Source organism: Hylobates moloch, unplaced genomic scaffold (assembly GCF_009828535.3).
Source record: "Hylobates moloch isolate HMO894 unplaced genomic scaffold, HMol_V3 SCAFFOLD_4, whole genome shotgun sequence".
Lineage (NCBI taxonomy): Eukaryota > Metazoa > Chordata > Mammalia > Primates > Hylobatidae > Hylobates > Hylobates moloch.
The window spans coordinates 100,745,408-100,757,827 of NW_026652279.1; the positions used below are offsets into that span (position 1 = coordinate 100,745,408).

At 38.1% G+C, this 12,420-nt stretch overlaps 1 protein-coding gene across 3 annotated transcripts in view; it reads right to left on the reverse strand.

Annotated features, from left to right (window-relative positions):
• XPO4 (exportin 4) overlaps window positions 1-12,420 on the reverse strand; it is a 121,980-nt gene that overhangs the window by 16,227 nt on the left and 93,333 nt on the right. For all 3 annotated transcript variants that reach the window (XM_058437797.1, XM_058437796.1, XM_032150709.2), the window contains exons 10-15: window positions 10,171-10,347; window positions 9,463-9,605; window positions 8,816-8,961; window positions 7,837-8,014; window positions 937-1,096; window positions 261-430 (exon numbers count right to left, since the gene is read on the reverse strand). In XM_058437797.1, the coding sequence (XP_058293780.1) occupies window positions 261-430; window positions 937-1,096; window positions 7,837-8,014; window positions 8,816-8,961; window positions 9,463-9,605; window positions 10,171-10,347 (974 nt within the window). The remainder of the gene's footprint in view (window positions 1-260; window positions 431-936; window positions 1,097-7,836; window positions 8,015-8,815; window positions 8,962-9,462; window positions 9,606-10,170; window positions 10,348-12,420) is intronic.

Consider the following 12,420-nt stretch of genomic DNA (forward strand, 5'->3'; position numbering starts at 1 on the left):
TAATGTGTTACTCATAGGGCTTTGATGCCAAATCCTGAAGGAGTCAATGTAATGCTCAATTATAAGATGGGAAAGCTCCATTTGCATTTGTAATAGTAGTGTGATATAGTTTTTAAAACGCATTACTCCAAAAATGTAGGCTCTATCTGGAATTAGGACTGTGTAACCATTTGCCAGTTCAAAGGACTACACTAGGAAGTGAAAAAGAGTTTCTCACCCACACACATACACACACAGTCAGCCTGCAACAATGGGCTAACCTTTCTCTTCTTTCCACCAAAGTGACAAGGAGCTGCACAGTGTCATTTGCAAGGTCCTGCTCACTACTCCAGACCGAGAGGTTACTGATGACTTTTTGTAAGAGGTAGCCAATTATCCACTGAGAACCCTCTGTATCTGCTCCGAATGCTGTACTGAATGGCAGACTTATCTTAAGAGAGGAAACAAATTTTTTAAGGTAAGCAAGAAAGATCAACTCAAGAAAAAAAGAGAAAAATCAAATTGAAATTAGTATCTAATCTGAAGTAGTGCTTACTTCACATCAACTTTACACATGTACTCACTTCCACTGGTCAAAAAAAAAGACATCCTCAATCCACTCACATTTTCCAGTGTGATTTTCCTGTCAACTTCTATTATTCCCATAGTATTAAAAAACTAACATAGTATTAAACCAAATACAAAAAAGCACATTCTATTCCCAAATAATAATCTGTATCTTCAATAGTGGTTAAAATAAACTAAATCAAGTGATGTGCTCTAAAAAACACATTAAAACAGCATTCCAGTCACATAATTCTCTTCAACATAGAAAATGTTAAACTGCTCTTAAACAGTTATATTTTGATGAAAAAAACCACCAAGAAAAATGTTCCTGCTTCTATAACTGCTATCATCATAAATCCAAATGAAGTTTTAACAGTTTTACATTCTGACCTGATCATATAGTTTTTCATCCACCAGGAGATAAGTCTTTGCCCAGCGTTTTAAAAACCAAACAATATCTTTGCCCATCTGGGGACTTAGTAGATGAGTGAGATCTGCTCTTATTGCTCGAGATTCAACTTCTGAAACTCTGAGAATGGCAGACAACAGCCTGTAGGTATAAAACAGAAGTCATTTATTCTTTTCTTTATTTAGTTGTTGTCTAACCATATTTTTTTCCTTAAAAGTCCTTTTTTGTCTTTCAATTCTCTGGATTTAGGTCAGGCTATACTTGAAAATTTCATCTACAGAGTTTTAGACAAGTGTCCCATATTATTTCTGATTTTTCATGAAGCAGGAGACAAGATAAAGAAAGGAAGAGTCAATACTAGAGACATCCTTCTGCTGAAGTTGTAACTGCATGTGTGAATATCAGCATTACTAGCTAAAGAGAATTTTCAGATTCAAAATTTTCAGATTTTCAGGAGAAATACATCAAATTAAATCTTCAGAGTACATGCCAAACTCTTTTAGCATGTACTACTTAGCATCACTACTTAAAACTACCCTGGTTAGTATGGTTTGTGTTTTTATATCATGGTCATGTTATAGTACAAGATCTGGGAGTTATTTAGAAAGTTTTGAGTATTGAGCCTTGTTTAAATCTAATATTTCCTAGTAAACTTGATTCTTCATGGTATTTTTAAATAAAACTCTTGCTAGAAAGATTATCTGTGTGGCCGGGCGCAGTGGCTCACGCTTGTAATCCTAGCACTTTGGGAGGCCGAGGCGGGCGGATCACGAGGTCAGGAGATCGAGACTACGGTGAAACCCCGTCTCTACTAAAAACACAAAAAAAATTAGCCGGGCGTGGTGGCGGGCGCCTGTAGTCCCAGCTACTTGGAGAGGCTGAGGCAGGAGAATGGCGTGAACCCAGGAGGCGGAGCTTGCAGTGAGCCGAGATCGCGCCACTGCACTCCAGCCTGGGTGACAGAGCGAGACTCCGTCTCAAAAAAAAAAAAAAAGAAAGATTATCTGTGTAAGTACACATATTGTCCTTTCCTACACTACATAATTCATATGGTCGTGTGGTGTCAATCACATAGCGTGACATGCAGACAAATAGAAATGTCTTTGTTGAGGAGGGCACATAATCAGAAGTGATATATATTTAACTTGACTTTAGCCAAAAGGCAAGGAAGCAAAGGATGTAATGGAAAGACCCCATTACGCACCAATGAGTATCAGTGCTGAGAAAAGGATTCTCATCACTCAAATTCGGCTTATGCTCCTTTACTAGTGCTCTCAGGAAGCCTGAAATGATCTCATCATGAAATCATACAAACATGTTTCAGTTCTTTACCCCACTGGATGGCCCACTGTTACTGCCCTTATCTTCCTGCAGCCTCCCTGGGGTCACTGCCCTTCCTCTCTTCATCTAGCCATCTGCTTCCTCTTTCCCAGTCTTCATGGCAGCATCCTCTTCTCCTGACCTTCTTCTTTAAATCAGGAGGTTTTTAAGGTTCCACCCCAGAATCTCCTCTGTCTTTTTCTTTTTCAGACAGAGTTGCTGTGTCACCCAGGCTGCAGTATGCCCAGACACAATCACGGTTCACCGCAGCTTTAACTTTTTGGGTTCAAGCGATCCTCCTGCCTGAGTTTCCCAAGTAGCTGGGACTACAGGCACACACTACTACACCAGCCCGATTTAAAAAATTTTCGTAAAGACAGGGTTTCGTCATGTCACCCAGCTGGTCTTGAACTCCTGAGCTCAAGCAATCCTCCCACCTTGACCTCCCAAGTGTTGGGATTACAGGCATAAGCCACCATGCCCAGCCTTCTTCACTGTCTGCACATTTCCTATACCACCAATGCTCAAACTTTAAAAAAACTTTTTAGGCGGTATATGAACAACAACAAAACAAACAAAACCCCAACAATCTCCCAGTACAGTAATACATTTAAGTTGTAGATATGTCAAAATTCCTGGTAAGATTAAATCATTTTAAATATCTATTCCAGCCTAACCAGATTCAAAAGAAAATGGTTACATTAACACTTTAAATTTATGCACTGGAGTTTTATTATCATAATGTTCTGATACCCACTATCATCCATTAAAAATATAAACAGATTTTCCTTATTTTTAATTTCATTTTCCCATAGAACATTATCCTAAAATAATTTTTATGTTCCAGTATTTTATTCATCATACTACATACTCCGATACAAATGTCTACATATTGAAAGATAACTTTTAAACATTTTCAATGACCATAAGACCATAAGTGTTTAAAAATGTCTTCTGGATTATCATTATGATACTTAAAACTAGACAACTGAGCAAAACAATATAAATTTAAATAAATTATTAAACATAAACAAACACAAACATAAAATTGTATGCCTCTCTTAATGTGATTAACTTAGTAGGGTTCTTTCCCCACTTAGTTCATGTATCTTTGAATGAACATTACCTATTGCCAGGTGAGCGAGTGGAGCATGATTTGATTCCTATTTTTCCTTTTAACAGATATAAGTACTGAGAAAACTTCATATAAGTAGAACCTATTTTTAAAATAGCAGAGTCACCCAATTATTTGAATCTCTTCCAAGTTATACACCAAAAATCACAGAGATCTACCAACAAAAATTATTTTTAATCATCTCTTAGTTGATGTGATTAGGTCCTCTTCATGTTATTTAATGCAAAGGACTGAAACCTGCTAATTGTCCACTCACTAGTAACTCAGTCACTTAGTCAATGCCACACTGTTTGCAACTGTCCCTCTCCTCTGTAGGGTTTTACACACCTGCCAATCCACATGTTCAGAGGTAGAAGTGAAAACTTCGGCCTTTCTTTTGTAAAGTGGAAGAAACATCAATGAAAGAACCACTCAGCCTGAGTCAGGCAGGTCCAGGGGAGGCACCCAGGGGCCTTTCTTCTACCTCAGAAATACCTCTCATAACCCAAGAACCTTTCTCCATCTTCACTCCCAAGACTACGAAGGAAAATGCTTCCTAACTTGCCTCATCACCCTTTAAATTTATCACCCATGGAATAGTATCTCTAAAATATTTTGATCACTTCATTTCTCTGCTGTAAATCCTTTTCAGTATTTTTACTCCCACTTTATCAGCCCCACCTACGGCATCCTCCCTGCCTCTCCACCCTCATCCCCAGACCAAAGCTATCGCCCTGCCTTCCTGGGTCACACACCAGCCACACCTAAGTTCTTCTCACTTGAGCAGGGCTCTCTTACTGTCAGAGGCATCAAATCAGACTGACTCCATCTTGAGTGACGGCTAGGAAAATGATGCTGGGACCTGATGGGCTGCATTCCCAGAAAGTCAGGCATTCCCTATTCTCTAGATGTTTACAGTTAAGGGAATAAATTAATAAGATTTACTAAACAGACCCAGACTTGGGAGTGTCCAGATATTCTGACATCTGGAGAACAAAGGCATTCCTAATTTTGCTTTAAAGATAGTAATATTGATTCTTGCAAAATACAGTAATTAAGAAAAGTAATCCTTTTACTTTAGTAAAGAAAAGTAATTAAGGATTACTTTTCTTAATTACTGTATTTTGCAACCTACATTTATCAAATTGTACTATAAATGTTTTCAGTTTGATTTATATACATCATATAAATTGATGTAAATTATAAATGTTGATATATAAATGTATACACACACACATACACACACACACACACACACACACACACACACACACACACTAGCATTGTGCCTATGGTGGACATGTTCCTCCTCTTATTTTCTTATTTCTTATTTTCAAGAACTTCCTGCTCTGTCTATGGAGTAGCCATTCTTTTATTCCTTTACTTTCTTAATAAATTTGCTTTCACTTTACTCTATGGACTCGCCCTGAATTCTTTTTTGTGCAAGATCCAAGAACCCTCAGGGACCCTTTTCCTATAACATCGCTGCTTATGCTATTGTCACTGCCTGAAGTACTCTTGTTTCAAGAAGCCCCCTCTGGTTCTCCTCTGCCCATAGATTAGGGGAACCAGGAGCTCCTATAACACGCTTACACACTTCTAACTGTATCCTCAGATGCTGGCACGCAGGGGAATTGAAATCCCACTGATAAAAACATCAAAATATTTTTAAATTGTTGATATTCCAACATTAATACCCCATTCCTACTTCAATTTCTTAAAGCACTATATCTACAAATATATTCCAAACAGCACTCAGTTTCTCGTATTTTCCAAGTCAATCCTAGATTACATTTGTATGTCATAAATCCAAAGTCAGCACAATAAATCAAACAGAGATTTAACTTCTCACAACCTCCACTATAGATCTGAGCCACCATCATCTTTCTCTTGGATTACTGCAATTTGTCTCCTAACTGGTCTCCTGGCTTCCATCATTTACTCTTGGGTTTTTTTGCATTTTGTTTTTTTTTTTTTGAGACAAGGTCTTGCTGTGTCACCCAGGCTAGAGTGCAGTGGTGTGATCTCAGCTCACTGCAACCTCTGCCTCTGAGGTTCAAGTGATTATCGTGCCTCAGCCTCCTGAGTAGCTGGGACTACAGGAGGCGAGCACCACCATGCCCAGCTAATTTTTTGTATTTAGTAGAGACGGGGGTTTCAATATTGCCCAGTCTGGTCTTGAACTTCTGAGCTAAGGTAATCTGCCCACGTTGCCCTCCCAAAGTGCTAGGATTACAGGTGTGAGCCACGGTGCCCAGCCTCCATCATTTACTCTCAATGCAGCAGAGTAAACTTCTTAACATTTAAGTTACTCTTCTGCTCAAAACCCTACAATGGCATGCTGCTTCATTCAGAACAAAAGCCAAAGATGTTACAAAGGCCTAAGACCTTATCTGTTTTCCTTCTATTTTCCTAACTCCAACTCCTACAAAATTCCACCTCACTCTGCTCAACCCACCACGGCATTCTTGCTGTTCTTGAACATGCCAAGCTGGCCCAGGGCCTTTGCATTCACTGTTTATTTTGCTTGGAATGCTCTCCCCCCAGACACCTTCATGGCCTCCCTTACCAACCTCACATCTCTGCTCCCAAGTCACCTTCTAAATAAAGCCAACACTGATCACACTAATGACAACTACATCAATCCCTACTGATACTCTCACTCTAGCTTTTTACCTGTCACATTTGCTGTCTTCTAACATACTGCATAATTTACTTATTTATTCTCTCTCCTTTACAAAGAGTTCTAAAAGGAGTGACTTGTCTGTTTTGTTCAAATACCCAAAGGCTCCCTGTTACGCAGTCAGCAGTCAATAATTATTTCTCAAATGATACCTGTTTTAAGAAATGTGAGCTGCTTTTTTAGTGAAACAAGAAATGTTTCTACCATATAACATTAAATTTCATATTAATTCTTTGGATTAAAAACATGGTGACTTTTTTTTTGGTCCCAATCCTCCATAGTCTGTGCTCTCAGATACCAAAATGTTTTGCTCCCACACTAACACCTGACAAAAATGGAAAAAGCACTTAAAATACAAGGAAAGCATTCCTGATGCTACTGCCCAAGCAAAAAATATAACAAAGAATATATAATATGACAGCACCCTGAAATGAACTGCTTTTTAAATTAACATTTACCACCAACCAAACCAGAGCAAAGCACTGATTTCCAGAGACACTAAATCTAATGACTAAGGTAATCCTAAAATGAAGATATAACTTTTTCAATAAAGTATGATTTTATTTCAAACAAGAGACTGCAACAATAAAGGAAATAAATTCCCCAACATTTCCTTGGTTATCAGCTTAATATTTCAACTGTTTTTTAAAAAGCCACATTTTCTATTGCATGTTTAAATGATATCCATATATTTTTGCATACTAAAAAGAATGAAGGGGACAGCATCCTGTTTGAGTTACTGGTTTTCCAGTTGACAAAAACCAATGTTATTATCATTACTGACATCTCTGCTTGCAACCTACATTTAAAATAAAGTTAAAGATACTGAAATTTCACATGTTGTTTTCAAATCCACTTTTAGGAACTTTTTTTTTTTTTTTGAGATAGTCTTGCTCTGTTGCCAGGCTGGAGTGCAGTGGCGTGATCTGAGCTCACTGCAACCTCTGCCTCCCGGGTTCAAGCAATTCTCCTGCTTCAGCCTCCCGAGTAGCTGGGACTACAGGCGTACACCACCACATCCAGCTAATTTTTGTATGTTTAGTAAAGGCAGGGTTTCACCATGTTGGCCAGGATGGTCTCAATCTCTTGACCTCATGATCCGCCAGCCTCGGCCTCCCAACGTGCTGGGATTGCAGGCATGAGCCACCGCACTTGGCCGGAACATTTTTAATACAGGCTTACCCCTCCTTAATTTCACCATTAAGAATTAACGAAAATTTTGCCATTAGTATTAGGAAGATTAAAGTGAATCATCTCATTAGAGGCACTCTCCTGTATTATAACACAGCTCTTAAGTTTCACATTTAGAATAAATATTTCCATTTTGTGAGATACAAATTTTTATCTATCATTTTCCATGAGAAAGCCACCGAAACGTAGTTTTAGCTTTTATGAACGATACTTGTTGACGTTCATCTGGTTCCCTTCATTTAGGGTGCCTGCATCCATCAGTATTGCTCTCTGATGGACAGGCGTTATGTTCCTAACTACATTCAATGTCCCTTCCAAGTCTCATTGTATTCAGAATAATTTGACATTACTTTTCTTCAGTACTGGGTATAGCTGTCAACTCTCACTAGAGTGGCATTGCCTAAATATACTGAGTACTTGCCATCCTTGTGTATTTCAAGGCTTCTCCAAGTTTTCATTTTTTTCATGTATCAGATTTACCACGTGCCTATCACTCCAGTTATCTACCCATCAACTCAGAATTTATAAAACAGTATAAAAATTACAAGAGCACAGCTATAGAGTTTATATTACCTAATCACAGAATCTGTTCTGTTGTACCCTGGGATGGAAGAAGCCTTTTCTCCTGGAGATCCCAAAATTTGAAGTGTTGTATTAATGTCAACTTCAGATGAATGCTTAATGGAATATTCCATTATTTCTGGAGGTATTAGCGGAGTCTCTCCCTGAGTATCATCAGCTAAGAGGTAGCCTTCAGTTTAAAAAAAATTAAAAATGAACACTTAACAAATCTACATTTATCAAATTGTACTATAAATGTTTTCAGTTTGATTTATATACATCATATAAATTGATGTAAATTATAAATGTTAACCTGTTAATTTCAAGTTTATGCAAAAAAAACTTTCTATGTCTCAGATAAGTAACCCTCAAAAATACAGAAAAGGACAAATGTTTTATTCATCAATTTTGTAATTCATAGGGGCTTTTTAATCTACTACCTTAAATAATTTTCAGTATTGTATTCTGTAAAGTTAATAGAAATTTTGCACTATCTATAGTAGAAGTCAATATTAGGGAATTCATGTTCAAAAGTCAAGATTTTTTCCTTATTATTTAAAATATGGAAACACTAATAGTATGGTGGTCAAAAAAGAAGATCCTAAGAGTCAGACTGCCTAGATATACATTCTGGCTCCAAAAATTAACAACAGTGTGACAATGGGCTAGTTTCTTATACTCTCAAAGTCTCAGCTTCTTCATCTATTAGTTGGGGATAATGACGATGATGATGATAATAGTAATACTACCTAGCAATACTAATTCAGCGGGTAGAATGAGATCCACAAAACATTTGGTATGCAATAGGCACTGCATACATATTAGCCAGTTTTTTTTAAAAAATGCATCCATAGTTCTATGACAGAAAATAGCTGTATCCAAATTTTATCCAATATTATATATACACTATTGTTTTTCATATATGAAGCTTCTTTTAAGGCTTAAATTGCTCAGTTGGCAATTACATTTTAAAAAGAAACCACCAACCAACCTGTAACTAAAATAAGCCAGTGAATATCTTCATAGAGATCATCAAGCATTTTGTTGTCAATAGTGCTTGAACCAGGTGAAGCAAGTAACTGTTGCTGATGTCGTTGTAACTGACCATGGAGTCTTGTTACTCTTTCTTCTAATAAACTAAAAGAGGAGAAAACAGTAGCTTCATAAAGTTCAATAAGCAAAGACATGGAACAACTTACAATTTCCATATATTAGACAACATGAATTAAATGTTAGCGTAAAAACACATATACAAAAACATTATAGTACACAACCGTTCTCATAGCACTATAGGAATTATGATTTATTTTTTATAACATAGAATTAAAACACTGCTTTACAAACAATCAAGGTTTACAACAGGCATTTGAAAACTGGTTATTCCAAGTTTTTACTGATATGGGTCAAATCATTTCTCATACCATGTTTTCCATAATCTCTCTGCCATCTATGCTGTAGTGCCTGGGCTCCAAATGTCTAAGCCAAGGAACGCAATCATGAGTATGTTTCTGTCCATTTGTTCCAGTGTGCTGGGACACGGGGTGGGGGTGTTTAAAGTCTTTAAACACTTTAAGTGCTCTCCAGGGAATTGTGAATAGAGAATATTTGCTCCATGGGGTTTCTTTGGACTGTGTGTACCTTGTCAGAAGAGGTATACAGTGTTCTGCAGCAATTCTTCCTAGCATTCCTACACTGGCCAGTTGATCAGAAAACTGGTCTCGATCATCCTCTTGAAGTTCACTTATTTCTTCCTCCTCACGAGAGGCCACACCATTGGCAGTCTATTGCAAGTAAAAGAAATAAACAATGAGGAACTGCACTGCCTATTCAACGTGCACTTCTGTGGCTCCATAACATAGCTTAGATAGCTTAGCACTGCATAGCAAAAGGAGAGCAGGACACAGCCGACCTTTGAGCACAGCTATCTAGGAACTCCCTTCTAACAAGGCTGACAGCCGTGGTAGTTATCAAAAGGGGGAAAACATACAAGAGCAAGAAGTACAAGAATCACTCCATGGTGATCAACACAACTAACTGCACACCCACAACCCACCTCCCATATGGGAGAATTGAACTTCTGTCACTGAAATAATCAGATATCCATGGCCCAAATTATTCATATCTCTTGACAGCTAGACAGAAAGAGGTGGGTAGCTGAAAACTGAAAAGGAATATATATAAGCAACATCCCAAATAATAAGAACTCAGAGAACAAGGCCACTTTTGCTCCCAGCAAATCTTCTGAGGGAACCCATCCTAAATTTCTGGCATTATATAATGTGTAACATGGTAAAATATAGCCTATGATGAAATAGACTGTTAATTACCATCTTGCTTAAAACTCACCAAATTTCTTGTGCCATCTGGAGCAGCTAGGTGGCACTGAATATAGGAATTGAAAACTTGAACTGCATGTTGGGTAAAAAAGCCTTTATGGAAATGTTTGTCATCTTGAACCAAAGTTAACCAGGACTCCAACAATTTATCATATGCTTCCATGTATACCATGTCATCTTTATCAAGCTGAAAGAAAAGAACATGCATAAAACAAATGTCCAGAGAATGACAATTGGCATTGTAACAAGTCATATAAATACATACAAATAGTTTAAGTTTTTCCTTTAACAGAGCTTCCCAATTATTAATAAGTTTTTATTGAACTTTCTAAAATCTCTCTAAGTTCAGTTTAAGTAAGTCTTAGGCAATCTGGAATTAAAGTTTATTTTAAAAACCAGCTGTTCAGTGTTTTGTGGAACATGCCTTTTTCAAATAAAAATAACATTAACATTTTCTGTAGTCAAGAAGAGAATTGTTATAATAAAAAAAATGTATACACCCTACACACTTTAAAATGGTTTTAGAGAAACTGAAGAATGATGAAAACAGACTGACTTAATCAGCAGGTTTAAGAACATGTGGGGAGAACTCCACCAGTGCTCCTTAACAAGAAATAACTCGTAATAAAAAAGAACAGCAAATTCCATACAGTAGAAAAGCATTAAGTGTCTTCAAAAAAATGTAATACCCATTGACTCAACTCATAATTATTAGAGAAATACCAAAAGTGTCCCATACTTAGAGAAAAATCAGAAATTTAACAAGCCCAAATACTCTGTGGAAATAAATTTCTCCCTCCTTTTGGTTCTCTGTCTTTATGGTTCACTGCAATTAGTTTTTCTTCTTACAAAGGAAACACATGTGGGAAACTTAGAAAAAGAGACAAAGTAGATAAGATTAGGGAAAAGCCAGGCTTCTTCTTGCCCAAAGCTCTGACTGGCTAAATAGGCCTCTCTCCACGAGCATGGTACCGGATGTAACTAGACCTGTATGAGATCCACTAAGGAGACCCTCAGGCTGTATACGCTTCAAGATAGTCTCAGTGAAATTGTTTAGCTTGTTATTCCTAATTTTCCTCTTTCCTATTCTTTCTTCTTCATTTAGCTACTATCACTGAATTAAAGTGTTACACCAAAACTACACCACTGAGAAAGAAGAGAAAAATTATCAGAGAAAAAGGTAGGATGACTATGCACACCACCAGGCTGTTTCACAGAGTTACTTGTGGTCCAAGATGTCCCTGAATGGAGCTAACATTTGGCTAAAAGGTCACTCTAGTTTAAAAACCTACAAAGGTCAGGAGGCAAGAATGAGCCTGGCATTTACATCACAGAGAGAGCCCGTAGACCTGGAGCAGAGAGTGACAGGTCCTGACATAACATGGGGTGAGAATGGGGCTGGCAGGCAAGAAACAGATCAAAGGCTTCGATAGGCTATGACAAGGACACTAGGTTTTCTTCTAATTGCAGCAAGAAGCCACTGCAATGCTTCAAACAGATAGAATGCTTTTTTTTTTTTTTGAGACAGAGTCTCGCTCTGTTACCCAGGCTGGAGTGCAGTGGTGTGATCTCGGCTCACTACAGCGTCCGCTTCCTGGGTTCAAGCGATTCTCCTGCCTCAGCCTCCTGAGTAGCTGGGACTACAAGTGTGCATCATCGTGCCCAGCTAATGTTTGTATTTTTAGTAGAGACGGGGTTTTGCCATGTTGGCCAGGATGGTCTCGAACTCCTGGCCTCAAGGGATCCTCCTGCCTCAGTCTCCCAAAGTGCTGGGATTACAGGTGTAACCCACTGCACCTGGCCAGATATAATTCTTTAAAGGAAAATCAGACTGCTTACACTGCAAAGTATAATGGTGCCATGGACCAGGGTAGAGATGATGCCAAGCAGCCAAACTGGGTACAGATTTTGGAGAAAGGGTTGACACTGGAAAATGACCTGATGCAAGACAGAAAACAAGGCAGCGGTGGGGGTGCACCTGGGTTTTTATCCTGATAGCTGGGAAGATTCCTACAATACAGAAGGATGGGGGTGTTGGACAGGGCAATGTGAGATGACGCATACAGGGAGATGAAGGCCTCTCGGCCTCTCTTCTTTTGGACATGTTAAATTTTAGATCTAAAATAGGAATCCAAGTGGGAATGTTCTATTAACTGTTTGATACATGTCTGGAGTTTGGGAAAGAGATCAGGGCCGGAACTACAAATTAGGGCATCATCAGCACACAGATACCTAAGTATTTATTTTTAAAGTTGAAAAC